The sequence below is a fragment of the Lasiosphaeria miniovina genome, assembly GCF_030549165.1.
Source record: "Lasiosphaeria miniovina strain SMH2392-1A chromosome Unknown B0T26scaffold_2, whole genome shotgun sequence".
NCBI classification, from domain to species: Eukaryota; Fungi; Ascomycota; class Sordariomycetes; order Sordariales; family Lasiosphaeriaceae; genus Lasiosphaeria; species Lasiosphaeria miniovina.
In genome coordinates, this window is record NW_026848221.1 from 2584469 (window position 1) to 2600483 (window position 16015).

The following is a 16015-nucleotide window of genomic DNA, read 5'->3' on the forward strand; positions in this document are numbered from 1 at the left end:
GCGTGAGGATATGAAAAGGACTTTTTGTATTGGTTTCACGTTCCAGATCCTCGCGCTTCCGCGCGGGTAATTCACGCCACCCCCATGGTTCCGCCTCTGCCTCGATCTGGAATTCCTCCGGGATACCTTTTCTTGGGAGTGGGTGGGAAGGTAATCAAGCCAGCAAGCCACTGCACAGCGCAGCACAGACGTTGCCGCCGGCCGGCACATCCCGGAGTGCAGGGTTCGGCAACGGAAATCTGCACACGGACTCAAGTACCTTTCTTGGCGTAGATTCGGTTATATGCCAATGTATTAATGCAGCTTGGCGGCTCTGTGCCAAGGCACATTCCAGATTGCAGAGTCTAAGACCAAGTCAGGCTTGTCCTGCGGTGACTCGTGAGACTAGGGGGTTTACTTACCTACCTACTCATCAAAGCAGCTGAGTCAAAACAGAGCGGACCATTTGAGATTTTACGTTCAGGACACTGCGAGCCTAAGAAAAATAAATGAACATGTAAATCGCATTTGTGATTTTGGAGCACAACCTCAATTCATGGCCCCAAATCGAAACGCTCACAAGAACCCAGGGCCCTTAGTTAGGACGAGGAAAAACTCCTCGTCATGATAGCCATGACACGATCAGTCTTCTTGCCCAGAACTTCCAGCCGGTCCGACACCACGAGAAGCTTTGGTTGAGGTGCTGTGATCCTGTTGCCGCTGCGCAAGTCGTCTAGGATACCCTCAACTCTGCTGACAAAGTCGCGTCTTGTTCGGGCGTACTCGCATCGGTTGAGGGCTGCGGCAATGCCAGCAGTCTTGGCGACTCCCCTCGCCAGGACAACACGGGCACCGTTCAGTTCATGTAGGAACTGGTTTGTCTGGCTCCTCAGGTTCTCGCAGCGAGCCTCGAGCACGCCTATGGAGCGCACAGCTTCGTCGTATCCGACCTTGGAGCTCTCCAGGGTTCTCACCTCACGCTGCAGGCCCCGAATTTCCACCTGCAGACCGCTTAACTGAATCTCATAGCTCGACTGTTCGGACTGCAGTCGGCGAGCTTCTGCGCTGTGCTCACCGGAGACGACCGTCGACGAGACACCTACTGCTCCAGCTGTGAAGGCCCCAATACCGGCCGCCACTGCGCCAGCTGGGGGGAAGAACACACACATGGCACCCAGCAAGAGGCCGCCGCCTATACCCGCGGCACCCAACTAGAAAAACTCAGTCAGCCCGAGACCATGCGTCATTATTCAGGGACCACGTACAGCCCGGCTGCTGTTCGCAGCTCGCGTCGCTTTATCATGCTGCTCCTCGAGGTTGGCTACCATGTCGCTCGTCCTGGTGGCCTCGATTTGGACCGTGGCAACGTCGAGCTCCTTCTTGTTGATGTCGAGCTGAAGGTTCTGCTTGGCACGTTCGTAGGACTGGGCGAGGTCCTGGGCGTCGTTCTGGGCGCCGCCGATGTCTGTCTGTACGAAGTTGTTTGTGCGGAGGTGTAGGTCTTGAACGTCGACAAGCGAGGCCTGACACAGGGAGCCACATCGCTCAAAGATCTCGCTGACGTGGTCCGCCTGGCTCCTGATCGCGACACCTTTCCTCGCCATGATAGTCCCGGCGTCGCGGTCCATGCCGATTGGCTTGAGTACTTTGAGTGCCAGCCGTAGCGGTGTGCCACCGGCAGTGTGCCAGAACAGGATGGACTTATCGGCACGCGCCACGCCCTCGACCAAGTGCTGTAGCGACTCTACCGCTAGCCGTAGAGCCTCGCCGCACTCAGCCTCAAAAGCAAGCTGTAGCGTATCCCGCTCCGATTGCAATGTTTTGAGTTGCTCATGCAGACTCCTTATCTTGGTGACCAAGCCGCGGGCGCGCCAGTCGTCGGCTCCCTCGAGAGATGCAAGATCCAGGTCCAAGTCCAAGTCGCCAACGACGGAAGGATTGTAGGTGTCGATTGTTTGGTGCCAGGATATTTCCTTCGCACGCCGCCTTCGAGCGTATCCTGAGGGCATGTTTGTTACGGGCGCCTGCTAGAAACACAACGAACAAGGAGTCTCAAAGTCGGCTATCCAGATCAGGCTCGCTCCAGGTCAGAAGCTACCACTAGGGATGCGAGACTGGCACCCCTTGACTGTCAATACCGAAGTATAAAAGCAAGGCGCACAATTCTGGTCGGCCCGCAGCTGTCGTCGGCAAGAATGAGGCTGGTTGTACACACCACTTGAAGGACAAGCTCGGCGCGGGGGTGGTGGCACTCCAATGTTGAAGGACGGAAACCGAAATAGAAGCGGCTGCCACTGAACCGGCTCCATGACGGGTTGTCTCGGTCTTCAAACTTGGCGAAATGGCGAGGCTCCGAGAGGCGGTGCTTCCTTGACGGTGGTGCGGGAATGGGTTTGGTAGGGTGGGCAATGGTCGGGGCTGTAAGTCGTCACAATCTCGCATCAAAAGCTGAAAGACGAAAGTGGGGGAACAATTGGCGGAAACACGACAAGTGTGACCCGATTGCCCGGCGAATATGCCTAGAATTCTTGGCAATGGAGAGTTCCGGATACCGCACCTCCTTACATGGTCCGAGCCGTGACAAGGCTGTGTCCTTCCTTCCGAGTTAGTCTTCTAATACAGTACCCGGACAATCCACTCGTGACATTCTACTCCTTCCTTGGAAAACACCACCAAACACAAGCAAACGAGATGGCCTCCCCTAGCGTTGTCGAAATTGACGTGACCAGAGAGTCCGACGATGGACTAGCCCCTAGACTCGAGACTGCACCGGATCTGCTCTACAATCTTGGCTTTTGCCTCGCCGTCTCTTCGACACGGGATGTCGCCAGAGTCGTCCTTCCAGCCGATGCCCCAGGGTAAATCCCCTCTCCCTTCTCCCCTCTCCCTTCTCCTTTCACCCTTCTCCCTTCTCCCTTCTCCCTTCTCCCTTCTCTCTTCTCCCTTCTCCCTTCTCCCTTCTCCCTTCTCCCTTCTCCCTTCAACCTCTACCCCTATACCGCACGTGCACCAAGCTTGGGGTTGTCCTACCACTTGGCTAATAGCTGTGTCAACACACTAGCGGGCCTGCCCTCTCAACCAATTTGATCCGTATCGCCAATGAAGGGAGCAACGCCTTCCTCGGAGCGTACAAGGACCTCCTAGGCATCTCAAACTCGTCCGAGGAGCTCTGCCAGAACGGCGGTCTTGTAAGGGTTAAGCAGACCCGGGTGTCTGAGTGCGAGAGACTAACTTTTGGCTTCCATAGTTGGACCAGTTGGGCGGTTTGCTCCTCCATGGTGGCACCAAGTCGTCCAAAAACTTGGTTTACAGCTGGGTTCAGGACTGTGTCAGCAGCTGTTCCGCTGCAGGCGAGAGGACGGCCGGAAACTTCGATAGTTGGCGAAGCACTGTACACAAAGTTATGGAGGCAGTAGATGGCGCCAAGAGTGAGTCATTGCAACCTAGTTTTCCCACTTTCGCTGTCGTCCCGGCTTTCTGAACTGATGAGCGACTTCTTAGACGCAAATGTGGCAAACGTTGCATTGACAGAACGCGCTCGAAGGGCCACCGAGGGAAAGCTCAAGGAAAACTCGGTCGAAATATCCGTGGCGGTGAATGAGATCATCTTCGCAGTTCAGAGACAGGAGGATAAGTCCAAAGTCTACGAAAAAATGGCTGGAGAACACGAAGGATTGCTATCAGGTACAATTTTCCTTAGGCAGCCCCTTCTATGGCTTCCCCTCTGCCTCAAGCGTTCTCATCTGACATGGTGGCTACAGAGCAGCTCGAAGAATATCTCTACAACCCCTTTTGGGCCGCCATAAAGCGCCCGTTCAAAGCCGCTGCCGGCAATAAAGCCCTCAATGAAACGGCTAGACTCCGTGCCCAAGCGGAGAGAGACCTCCATGAGGCGTTTCGAGAGTTGAACGAGCGCAGAAAGACAGAGATGTCCTTCAAACTAAGGGCAGAGCGTCTCTCCTCGCAGATCGACGAGTATTTAAATGAGGAGGCTAAGCTCGTAGGCATACGCCGCTACTGCAATGTAAAGAGAACCAACTGACATGTCTATGCAGGAAGAAATTATCACCATCATCAGTCAAGTCTGCGAACTTCTCGGAGATCTCGCTTCGGATGTCTCGGCCCTCCTCCACACTTTTGCCAAGCTTAGTGAGGAGATAAAGCGGCTGGTAGACATACGAAAAAGGATCGAGAAGCCAGCTGGGATCAGCCTGGGGTTCACGCGGGTGAACCCGTTCAGAAAGAAGGCCAAGTTCGTCGAGGCCAACAAAAAGGACGAGGCATACATGACCCGCCTCTTCTTTCAGCAGGTCATGAGGATGAAGCAGGTTTGCCTCGGCATACACGTCCTGTCCAAGCTATACGCCAGCATCATTAACGACGTCATAAACTACGGGTTTGCCGAAGCCTTGCGCGCTTCTTATGACGACCTCGGCCAAGCCTCCACGGCTATGATAGTCGCGGGGCGGAAGAAAAGGATGAAGAAATGGCACGACCAGGCAAGACTTGTGTGCTCGGAGAGGAATCGAGAGGCGGCCCGTAGCTTTCAGGATCAACTCCGAGCCATGGGGAATGGCTCGATGGACCAAATGCCCCAGTTCGAGAGGACTGCCAGCACCGTTCCGTGGCTAGAAACCCCGTCTCCAATTGGGCCAGCCACACCTGCGGGCATGGGCTTAAGGGCAGACTTCATGGCGACATTTCCAACGCCCGGTCTAGGCGTTCCCGAGTACCCTCCCGGGACAGCTCGACGGGCCCTTAGCCCCCAACGCCCGCTGTCTCCACAGCCCGCGATTGATCCGCGGATTTACATGTCCCCGCCAGCAAGCGTAAGACGGCGGGACTCGTTCGACTCTTGAGCTGTTCACTGGTAAATGCAGAGTGATTTATAGCAGAAATGTCATGAACAGTTTGTTTCCCAGCGTCCGAGCTACTCGCTCGACGATGCTAGCTCACATGTAGGACTAAGGTTACCTCAGTGCGCTACAAGTCTAGCTCTTTTGGTCGTCGCGGCGACTGCGTTCGAGCCTCGGACGCCATCCCAAAAGTGGACGCAACCTAAGCTTTCACACACTGCGGGCTCGGCAAAGGAAGCGGAACGGACCCCGCCCCTCTCTTCCGATTCCGCCCAGGCTTTGGAGGATAAATATTATCCGACGGGTGCCGCCACGAGACATGAGGCTGAGGCAAACAATGCAAACTTTGTCGTTCGCGTCAGCGCCGGGCCAACAGCTAGACTGTGCCGCAGCCAGCCAGCCAGCCAGCCAGCCAGAACGACTCGCCTCTCCTTAAATTAGCGTCACGATTGGGTGGCCAGTCTGTGCGTGCGTCGTGTCACTGACGGCGGAATTGGGGCACAAATGTGTATTAATGGCGTGCAGTGGCAGGAGGGTAGGATTCAGGTCTGTCTGCCGTCGAGCTGCACCTCTCACTGTAGTGGTGCATTCCAATGGTGTCGTCCTTTGTTGAACCGAAAAAAGGTGACGGCAGCAAAACCCCACCGTCCCGTCCCGGTCGGTCGCATGCCACGTGCGGCAGGGGTGTGTTTCGCATTGCCTGCAGGGGTGCCCAGACTCCAGAGCCCGCCTCGAGCCTGTGGGGAGAAGAACCACTGTAGACGGAAAGTTCAAGTTTGCCCGGCACGCATCGCGTCTTGCATTTCTTGCATTTTTGTTGTTATAGCAAACCAACACGAACGCACCCATCGCAGGGACAAAAGGAAAATATATTCCCTTCCATATTTGCGGAGGCACAGCGCACCTAGACCAAATTTCCGATATTTTTAATAGGCACCTAGTATTTGGGGGCCTACGTAAACAGTGCAGGCCAACACGCCAGTGACTGGTGGGGGGCCATGGGTCCACTGTGTTTGTCCAACCAACAATTCCAATCAGCGACCTGAGTCTGCGCCCGCCCAGCACAGCATGCACGTGGTATTTCCGGCACGCACATGTTCTTGTGCGCTTGAGAAATGCTCCCCCCGAGAAATAGGGAGGCGAGGCCCCGACAGCATCACTTTGAACATTCATCGTGGAGCGGGAGTAGAGAATAGGAGGAGCAATAAACAAGCACACTATGGACGACATTGGCCTACCAGAGATTGGGGGTTGCTCGGCGATGCAAGGTTCCGGCTCACACTGACGCCTCGACTCTTGAAAATTGCACCGTAGGTATCTGGGGTGGCTCGGTGGCTTGGTGACAACGCTTTGAATGAAGCGCAGACTGGGGCCACTGAACTTTATTTTGCGCCGTCGCACTTGTGGATGGGGCCGAAGGGGTGACAGATAACAGCACCGCCAGTGCGTTTCCTAGTTTCCGTGGCACTTGAAGTGACCGGAAGGCCAGCCGGAGGTGATGGCCGAAAGGGAAGTTCAACAAAAAGAAAATCTTGCCGTATACGGTGTGGACGACAAGCATCACGAAGCGATGTGACGCGGTGACAAAAGGCCATTTACCTGACCCACTGATAGACCACGGCGTTTCCACGTTCGATGCTCGGCAAGGATACCTACGCTAGCAACCTGAGAAACCCCAAAATTCCGACGGAGCTTGAAAGGATTCGGTCTAGGCTCTGGGGCGGTATTGCCCAGCCCCAAACTGAGTGCTCTCCCCTGAAAGGGCAGGCGCCAGCGTGATATCCAAGCATCCAATGGCAAAATGGTCGCGTTTGACCAACTGGAAGCCTTGGATGTTGGGGGAGGGGGTCACTGCTTACGGCCTGCCCAGGGCTGCTCGGTGCCCACCAATGCGGGCCCTCTCGGACACATGCAGCGCTACGCTGCGATTCGGCTGCTTTGAGCAGGTTGGCCGCAGGAGAGCCACATGGCAGGGCCCGCTGCAGAATTGACCAGTCCGTTTCACCACTTGAAGTGCCTCCTCTGCATTTCCTCCCCACTGCTCCACGCCTGTTTCCATCCATTCCCTCTCCACCTCATCTCCTTTCGTGACAATCTGAGCTTTCGAGCCCGTCCAAAGTTTGAACCTCTGCATTCCCGACCATTAACTTCTGGCTCAACTCCGCGGCGAACTTGAGTTGCGATTTCCGAGTCTCGGTACATCAATCGGTCTACATCCGACTCGACGCCGGCTCCCCTCGCTTTGCTCTTTGGCCCGCTCCCCTGCTGCGGCGTTTCAGGTCGCAACACATTGCTTGGACAATCGCTGTCTCTGGCCGCCAAAACCAAAAAAGAGAGACAGCAACAAAGCCCTTGCTTTGCCGTCGTCATTTTCCCCACCAAGATGCCTACCTCTGTTGACTCTTCGCGCCCTATCATGGTGCCATCTGTACGTTTTTGCCGTACTGACCTATGATCCCTGAACCCCTGATGCACCTGGCTCCACTACGCGCAGTGCTCGGGCACCCAGTGACGACCACAGCCCCTTCAGCCTGCCTCCCCGAGAGCAAATGCTTCAACCGCAATCTCAGCTTCAGCCCAAATCTCGGAGCTTCGCTAACTTCTCCTTTCCCTTTACCAGACGCGCACCTCAGTTCGGTACAGCACCTACAGCATGGCGCCCACAGTCCTCACGACAGACAGCGCGAAGGCCGAGATCCAGGACATCGAGAAGGGACTCGACCGCATGGAGAACAAGGCGCTTGCGGACCAGCGGGTGTCGCTGACCGAGGAGAAGATCCTCAACATGTCCAAGTTGGCGCTGGGGGCCAAGCTCGAGCGCGCCCTCGACCGGCGGATGACCAGCCAAGACGCCGTAATGCGAAAAAGGAAGCCGTCGGCCGCCAACGAGAAGAAGAAGTCCAACTCCTCCACCATCGTCATGGTTTCCGAGAAGGAGAAGGCGTGAGGGAAGATATCCAAAGACCGGAGACCAGGGACATGATTGCTCCGGACGAGCATACATCCGCCTATCGCCTTCCAGAAACACCCACCACCGTCCTACAACCAACGTACGGGGGGGGGCGGGGAAATGATGAGAGCAATACTTCATATAATATGCCGACTAGCCTAAAGACGCGCGACGGCCTAGCTATGCAACAACGCCGCAGCTGGAGATCGCTATAAGATACAACTTGTGACTCCGAATGTTATGGCACGGAAGAGCTTGGGAGTCGAACGAGACAGGAGGGGGAGTTTTCTTTGCATGACTGGGGGAGTCGCTACGGGTTTTCTATCTTCCCTTAACGGTACTATTATTTGTTTTGGCGGACACTATAACAACACTCTGGATATGGACATATATCTTCAAGCGCATATGGAGGATCTTGCATATACGATCTTGGGCAATCCGGAGTGGGATGATTTGGAAACCCGACCCCCCTCTCCCAGCAGGAGTTGGGAACAATTTGGGCAACGAGATTTCAGAGTTTGGAGGAGAGCAGCAGCAGCGAGCAGAAGCCAGCAGTATCAGAGTTTACTTTGTCTTTTTTCTTATGACCAAGATGACATCATGCAGCATTATTCTCGTGTGGCACCACGCTATCCCGTTGTAGGCAGGCGAGCTATCCAGAAGAGACTTGCCGTGTGTGTTTGTTGTGTGGTGCAGAAACGCAGACATTAACACGCTTATTTTGAACCCCATAATATGTAAAAGAAAACAACACCCAACGCCTCGCACAAAGTGCTGATCCCTGGCCGGCCGCCCACGTCAAAACGGGGCAGCGAGGTCTACAAAGAGACGGACGACCATCTGGCCGACGGTCGATGTGGCCCTCAGGTCGTCTTGTACATCACCTACCCACCCTCTCGCGTACTTTCTACAGACCTAATAGAGACCATAAATCCTAGACAGGCAAAGGGCTTGCCATCGCCGCCTCCGAACAAGCCGGGCCGCCTCACCCGTTCCGGACCGGGCGACATCTTGCTCGCCCCCGACATCCCTTAAACTTGTTTTATATGTTTCCTTCTCTTTTTTTTCTCATTGTCGCCTCTTCTTCCCTTGCTTTCCCTCTCAACCTCGCTCAGGCGCCGCTGGCCTTGTCCTGGGCGATGCGGCCCTCGACCTCCTTGAGCAGCTCCAGCAGCTCCTTCTCCTGGCCCTCGACCTCGAGGCCCTTGCCGACCCAGTCGCGGGCCTCCTCGAGGCGGCCCATCTCGACGAGGCAGCGGCCGCGGCGGAGCCAGGCCTTGGCGTTGCCCTGGCGTTTGGCCTCGACGCTAGCCTCGGCGTCGACGGCGCCCTCTGCCCATCCGGCCAACTGCATGTGCGCCTGCGCGCGGTTGCTGTACAGCTGGTGCACCTCCTCGCGCACGAGCTGCGACGGCTCCCACGCGGGGCGCGTCAGCGCCATCTGCAGGCCCAGCGTGTAGAACTTGATGGCCTCGCCGTACCGCTGCTTGCGGTACTCGGCGTTGCCGCTCTCGCGCAGCTTCGTCACGTTGGCGCTACGCTTCGGGTTCACCGGCACCGGCGGCGGCGGTACCACGTGCGGCGCCTCTAGGCTGTGCAGCGACCGGTGCAGCGCGTTGAGCGCCGCCAGCTCCGCCTCTAGCGTCCGCGACGTCGTCCCTGCTGCTGTCGCCCCTGCCGAGCCGATCGCCTTAGACTGCGGGTCAATCCGCAGATGGAGCAGCGTGAATGTGTCCAGGTCAGACATGGCTTCTATTGTGTTGGGGATTGGTGCTTGTGGTGGCGGTGGTGGTGGCTGTGTCGGCGGCGTGTTGCCCTCCTAGCAATCGGTTGGTGGTCAAGTGTGCTTGTTTGCTATCGTCGTCTCGAGCCCGGCGCCGAACTCGCGATGCCTGTATTATCCTTCTCGGGTGAACCAGCGAACCAGTGGCGATGGGTGTAGCGTGGCACGGGATGATGTTTCGTTTTCTTTAGAGCGGTAATCGCGCCAGTGAAGCTCGTAATGATAAGTGTAGATAGGCTAGGTGTCTTCGGAGTGCTTGTGGTATGGTTATGGGTTTGAATTGAGACAACGGTATCCGCACTTATTAATTCCGTCTTTCGCGAAAGGACAGTTTGTTTGTCCCAAAACTTTTGGTGACCCAAAGCCCCCTCCGCTCCCCTCCCACTGGGGAACGCCAGCTGTCTGGGCGGGTCTGGGGAAATCCTTATCTTATCATCTAGCTCAAAGGGGATTGGTGCTGGATGACTCATCCCTGCCAACCCACCCAGCACATTTCAACGTGTCTTACATTGCTTCATACGTCTGGTACGATCTCAGATGAAATCGAATAAAAAGTCACATATTATTCTAATTAGTCATCTGAGCAATTGCTGAGGTTCAAATTAAAACATCTCATTTTCTCTTGAATATGAATTTGAGCTTAGGGATGGCCGATGACAATGATGTTCTGATTTAACCATTGCTTCTCAAGCACAGCTCGAAACAGGCAAAACACACTACGAGGTAAAAAAAACTAGCTTCAAAGCATTAGTCTTAAGCTGGCAAAAATATGACCAATCAAAACCACGAGGTTATCTCATTTAGTTAAGGGACTGCCCTAGTACTAGTAACGTGCGTGAAAGTGTAAACTCATCAAAATATTTGGATGCGGCTCATGTCCTCTGGGCGTCTTTTGTATCGCTGACTGACTATAGCTAGTCTATCCTTTCTTCTAAATATGACAATAAATACAGAGAATTCCACCATCGCCACGACCGCCACGACCATTGTGGGACGAAAGTTGGAGTGAAGGAATTTCATGCGCGCACGAAATCAGCTTACATGGGTGCAAAGACCAACTTGACATGAACGGAAATGCCAATTGGAAAACGTAGGTGAAGACAAGCCAGTCGATGGTAGGTGGATGCCTCGTCACGCTAAAACAAAATGGAAACAACACACCCAATGGCTCTAAATGAACGCGCAAAACACAATCCGTGTTATTTAATCAACAAACTAAGCTGGCCATAGATGTCTAATGGACCGCATTAGCTATGCAACGACTCAATGTTCTCTACCCACTTCCGGCCTCGTCCTGTCAAAGATTACTGGAGGGGTCCACAGGTCGTCTTCTGGCGGAACTGGCGTAAGCAAACGAGACACCCAGAAGAGCTCGTTCTCCCAGCAGCCGGCGCTCGGAGTTTCTGGAAACGTCCCCACTTCACATCGTGGTCAGCATTTTGAATAACGCTCTGACAACTAAAAGAGAACTGTACTTACTCCTTTTTTTCAAATGCTCGACCGTAGCCTTCATGAATTTCAACTGGCCTGGCCGTAGCTGCTCCAAAACGGTCTTGTCCGGGTTATCCCAGTCGGCGTCCCAGACATTGAGACGCTTGAAATAGCGCCAGTGGCCCAGAAACATGACTCCGTCGTGCTGCATTCTCTCAACGTATTCAGTTAGTGGACTGTTTATAGGCCCATATCGGGTCTCCTAAAAAGTCGTCAGCGTTAGCGAAAATATATCAAGGGATAAGGCATTAAGAGGGGGTCTGGGTGTGTCAGACCTGGCGTAACCCATCGGAATTCTCTCTTGCGTACCGCAGGCGATCCGATGACGCCCAAGACACCTCGTGAATAATTAGAAAAGTCGCCAAGTAGACCGTGAACCATGAGTCTGAACTAGATTCCGAGGCTAAGGCCTCGTATATACGCAAGAACTTCGGCGCCATTGCCTTCAACAAGTGCCCGTGGCGAATGCAGTCAAACTGAGCGACGAGCATGCGGGGGATAGGCGTTTTGCCCCTGAGGACGACAGTGGAGCTAGTCTCGGGCATTGGTGATATTCCCAATTTTTCTTCGCTTGCGATCCAGGCTGAACCCGTTCCGTGTCCTGCAGAATCACAAACCGGAAGTCAGGTATTTTACTGCCAGATGTAATTAGGAAGGGGGGGGTAGGGTGTAAGAGGCAACGCACGCATCGTAAACCAGAGATGAACAGTTTGCAGCAGGAAGGCGTGCTGTGCGTTTCTCGACTGCTCGTCCTTGGCAATAATCTCGTCCTGGGGTTGATAGCCGATTTAGAACAAACGCCCACCGAGGTCGGGTTTCCGCTCTCAGGTGGACTTACCGGGTGCGAGCACAGTCTGTGGATCATGGTGAATGTCTCTTTGACAATCCAGTCCAAATCCTTGCTAACCTCGAGAAGCCCATCCAATGCATTTTCCTTGATGTACACCTCGAATTCAACTGCAGTTTGGGTTATGTTGCTGAGCCAAAACGGTTGGGTGTGGTGCTTTTTCCAAACCCCGTTGTCAATATATTTCCGGTAGAGTATGTCGCCTTCATTTGGAATGAACTCTCGAAGTCTGAGCTTCATCGGCTTTTTGCAAAGACCCTGACTCATAGAGATGGTTATATGTGACCCAGTTTGAATATCGACGTTCTTCATGTCGGTGTACAGGAAGCGTTCAGTGACATGTACGCCACCGTGGCGAAATAGGTCCAATAACCGCAGCCTAAAGCGAATGCAAACAATATCATGAATCGTTTTTTTCGAATTTCGCTTGACCGCCAGACAAGTTGAACAGGGCAAACTGATATCGTCCGGATTGGGTACACACTACTCTTATTAGCCTACGACGAGATCGAGACAGTTGGGCTTTTCCTACTCGAATGCGTTGTTGATGACATCTAACGCAAGCACCTTGAAGGCGGGCATCAAAGGTGTCCCTCCGTAACTCATCTTGACATGAACGTCGCTTGTTCCTCCCACACGAGTTGTCCGCTGAGGTGTTTGTTGTGTCAGTTGCCAAACTTCCCCCCACTTGGAGTTGGGAGTTGCCAGGTGCTCCCGTATTTCTAGTGAGATTTTGGCGGAAGTCGTCTAACGGCTTGTCGGCAGGCAAAGTCTCGTTATCATGACTAGGCCCATCTGAAGACTCCTTCTTTATTGCGGGGTTATTCTTGCCCTCTAACGTATCTCGAAATTTTGGGTGTTTGACAATACGAACACGCTGCTTCTCAATTATCGGCCCTGGTTTGTCGGAAGACTCGGCAACGATTTTATATTTGCGGTTCTGGGGCTCAACGGTTGGAACCGATGCGAGTATAGGCTCTGGGTCAGGGGTGCCAGAAAATTCATGCTTGATCCATGGGCCTGCTTCCCGGTTCTCTGCAATTCCACCCCAAATCTGCCCTCCATGTGGCTTTGGGCCTGGGCTAGCTGTGGTCATGTTACTCTCTGACATCGATGACGGAAAGCTTGCCCCTGGAAACGATTCGTGTTGTGACATGTAAGGGACACTGGGGTTTATGAGTCGGTAGCCGGGATCTGGTGGTTGGAGAGCTGCGAAGTGGGGCGCCTCTATGTGAGAGTTATGACTCGCCGCCCAGTCACCGGCGGTAGCAGGTGGCCACGAGGTTTGGCTGTAGTAGGAGTCGGAAATATTGGCCCGCTGGTCCGGGAATGGACCGGTATGGAATGAAAAATTAGGGGCGCGGTGGATCGAGGACGGAGATGAAGGTGTAGTCGCAGTGTCTGGTGTCAACGAAGAGAGACTAGACCCAATGCGATCCTGGTGATAATATACGTGTGTGTGATCGGGTGTCCACGCACCGTCAGCCCGAAGATTGTCAATTGGTAAAGGTGTATGATTGGGAATACTCGGAGTTAGCAGCTTAGGTATCGGCGGTTGCGGGCGGTAGAGTTCGGTGCTTGAATGCCATGCATCGGGCCGGGAGACGTCTCCAATGAACCCGTACGGCAAGCCGTGCTCCACTGGCTCGACGCCGGGGGGAAAAGACACAAGGTCCGACGGGCCACAAAGATGCCGATCGCCACGTGCCAAGGCTTGATCAAATGCGCCATGACCCGACTGCGGCCACACCTCATGACTTGCATCAATCTCGGGTCTGAAGCGAGAATCTGGGCGAGAATCCGGACGCAATGTGGCAGCCTCCACATGCAGCGACGGCACGTTGAGATGGCTGCCGTGCAGGGGGTCGCGGATCTCTTGGGCGGAATACGGGCCCTCCTCTTTGCGAGGTCTCTTTGCGATCGGAGCGTCTGCATCCGTCAGGAATCCCTGGCCTTGTGGCACAGAAGGTCGGGTCTGTGGTTGGACAACGCCAAGGCCAACCGAAAATATCAGCAAGTCAACGGCAATAGAAAAGCACCAGAAGGGGAGATGGCTGGGGTTATTCACATATGCACGGCAGTCATCCATTGTATCTTGCCGTGCCTCTTGTGCGGGTCGACAGCGGCGATCCCGGTGCGGAACTACTCCGATTCACCAAGAACCCACGGCTGCGGCTACGATGCACCCTTCCCGCGCAGAGAGTGGCTCTAGATTTCCCGAGACAGGGAATAAACTCCGCCGCCAAGTGTGAGCGAACCAAGCAGCAAGCCTTGCAGCCCCCTCTCTGGGGGGTCGTCCAACAATCAGTGTGGGTAGCACGGGGTGCTGTAGAGCTCGTGTAGCCGGGAGGGCCAAATGAGGTAGAAAGCGCGAATAGACACGGCTGCGAAGAGGGTGCAGCACTGCAGGCAGACCAGGCGCAGTGGCACAAACCCAGATGGGAATGGGCCGACCCGCCGGACGAGTGGCACGAGCTGCTGCACTGGACTGGTCCAGTTCTCAAGAAACGTATCCGTGCATCGGTCGCTTCCCCATCAATTACTCACAGCTCAGGAGGGGGTTCAGGATGAGGAAGGGCGGAGCTTGGACAGGCGACCCAGTCAAAGATGTCCCGCCAGGTTCTTGAGCCCAGAATCCGGGGCGGACATAAAGATGATGCAATCGGCGGCGGGAGCGACTTGCGGCTTGCGAGGGCGACACAAGCCAACGCAACGCCCTTAGCAAGGATGCGATCAGCAACCAGCGACTTGAAGTCGCGCTGAAAGATGCTAGCTGGCCTGTGCTTTCTTTCTGGGCTGGCGGTGGGATATCCGTACCTATTCCGCTCTACAGAGGTAATGTAGGTAGGGAGGATAGACAGCTGGCAGGCAGGCAGGCAGGCAGGCAGACAGGCAGGCAGACAGGCAGGCAGGCAGGGCCGCAGTGTGCTAGCCAGTCAATTGCGATTGCGGACGTCGACGGCCGGTCTCGATTCCCGGTTACGTGTGATGACTGACCACCGTTGGGCCGAATGCCCCAAGGAAACCGGCGTGTGCTGGGCGCTTCTAATGGGAGCTGTCGTGTCCAGGCCCCAGGGAGCACAACGGCGGCGTAGCGTGGACAGAACCGGAGTTGCGCAACCCACCACCGCCTCTCGTCAGCAAGGCTAATAAGAACCCCACGTGTGAGATGAGGAACCTTGAAGGGGGCCGGGTCGCTCGCTCTCGACTCTTGTTGGTGTAGCAGGCAAGAGGAAGGTATGCACAACACAAAACAAGGATTGCAGGCGATAAAGTGTGTTTCATCGACAAGTCAGGAAGTGGTTCTGACTTCGGATGTCGGTTGAAGTTGGGGTGACATGGGAATGGAGTTCCCAGGTTCAATGTGGACTTGTGGAGGAAGTGCCTGGGGTTGGAGGAGAAAGGGAAAGGGGGGGGGGGTGGGGGGGGGTGGGAGGATAGGTCATCCTTGGGGACTCGAAAACTCGGCCGTCGGCACCCCTCATTCCGCTCCAGAGCTTGAATTGTATCTCCCGTTGAGGTTTGGTGGCAGCCAAAAAACGCTCGAACATCCTCCATTCACCAGGGGGGTGGCGGTGGGGGGAAGCCCTATAGAGTGTATGGGATGGCGCCAAGCACTTGACAGCTGTGAAATACACAGCAGAACCTTATTCGGCTCACTCTCGCCCTTTCCTATATTTGTATGTAGATGCACTGTGTTGAGCGATCAGATGCACTGTTGGCTTGGATGTGGGTCCATTCGCTCACCGTATGGAATACCGTCTTGTAACTGCTGGTCTGTGCACTTTACACATATTGTACCATTATTTCGATGTCGGATTGTTATTACGAAGTACTCATTGGACAGTATCACCACATTAACAGTTGACCAGTACACAACAGAACAGAAAATATTGAGGAACCACCATTACACAAAGCAACAAACCCATTAAGGAGATATCGCGTCCTCGCCTAACCAAGGTACCTTACTTTATCTACACGGGCGGACGAACAGGGCTTTTTGCGAGTGATGTCCAAAGTGGGGCGGATGGACAGGCTAACAGACTTTAGTCCTGGTTGCTGCTAAAACTGTTAGCGATCTCCTTGGACTGCATGCAAGGCATTTTATT

General features: G+C 54.6%; 5 protein-coding genes across 5 annotated transcripts; 2 read left to right on the plus strand and 3 right to left on the minus strand.

The window, feature by feature from the left end:
- Positions 1-578: 578 nt before the first annotated feature.
- On the minus strand, positions 579-1988 carry B0T26DRAFT_868774 (uncharacterized protein; the record flags this gene model as incomplete). The annotated part of the gene is made up of 2 exons (XM_060447872.1): positions 579-1190; positions 1245-1988. 2 exons carry the CDS (start codon positions 1986-1988, stop codon positions 579-581), a joined length of 1356 nt encoding a protein of 451 aa, XP_060300342.1.
- A 682-nt stretch (positions 1989-2670) lies between these two features.
- B0T26DRAFT_672142 (uncharacterized protein) lies at positions 2671-4838 on the plus strand (the record flags this gene model as incomplete). Its single annotated transcript, XM_060439414.1, has 6 exons — positions 2671-2837; positions 3041-3167; positions 3227-3407; positions 3511-3663; positions 3741-3979; positions 4035-4838. 6 exons carry the CDS (start codon positions 2671-2673, stop codon positions 4836-4838), a joined length of 1671 nt encoding a protein of 556 aa, XP_060300343.1.
- A 2380-nt stretch (positions 4839-7218) lies between these two features.
- On the plus strand, positions 7219-7731 carry B0T26DRAFT_597845 (uncharacterized protein; the record flags this gene model as incomplete). The annotated part of the gene is made up of 2 exons (XM_060435660.1): positions 7219-7263; positions 7456-7731. Coding segments are annotated over 2 exons (321 nt in total), but the record flags the coding sequence as incomplete, so codon positions are not given.
- Positions 7732-8662: 931 nt separating this feature from the next.
- Positions 8663-9684, minus strand: B0T26DRAFT_138013 (uncharacterized protein). The gene has a single exon (XM_060433385.1). It carries the CDS (start codon positions 9530-9532, stop codon positions 8897-8899), a length of 636 nt encoding a protein of 211 aa, XP_060300345.1. The 5' UTR covers positions 9533-9684; the 3' UTR covers positions 8663-8896.
- Positions 9685-10831: 1147 nt separating this feature from the next.
- B0T26DRAFT_638184 (uncharacterized protein) lies at positions 10832-13002 on the minus strand (the record flags this gene model as incomplete). Its single annotated transcript, XM_060437010.1, has 6 exons — positions 10832-10986; positions 11048-11261; positions 11335-11660; positions 11745-11811; positions 11859-12389; positions 12439-13002. The coding sequence occupies 6 exons, from the start codon at positions 13000-13002 to the stop codon at positions 10832-10834; spliced, it is 1857 nt and encodes a 618-aa protein (XP_060300346.1).
- Between the last annotated feature and the right edge of the window lie 3013 nt (positions 13003-16015).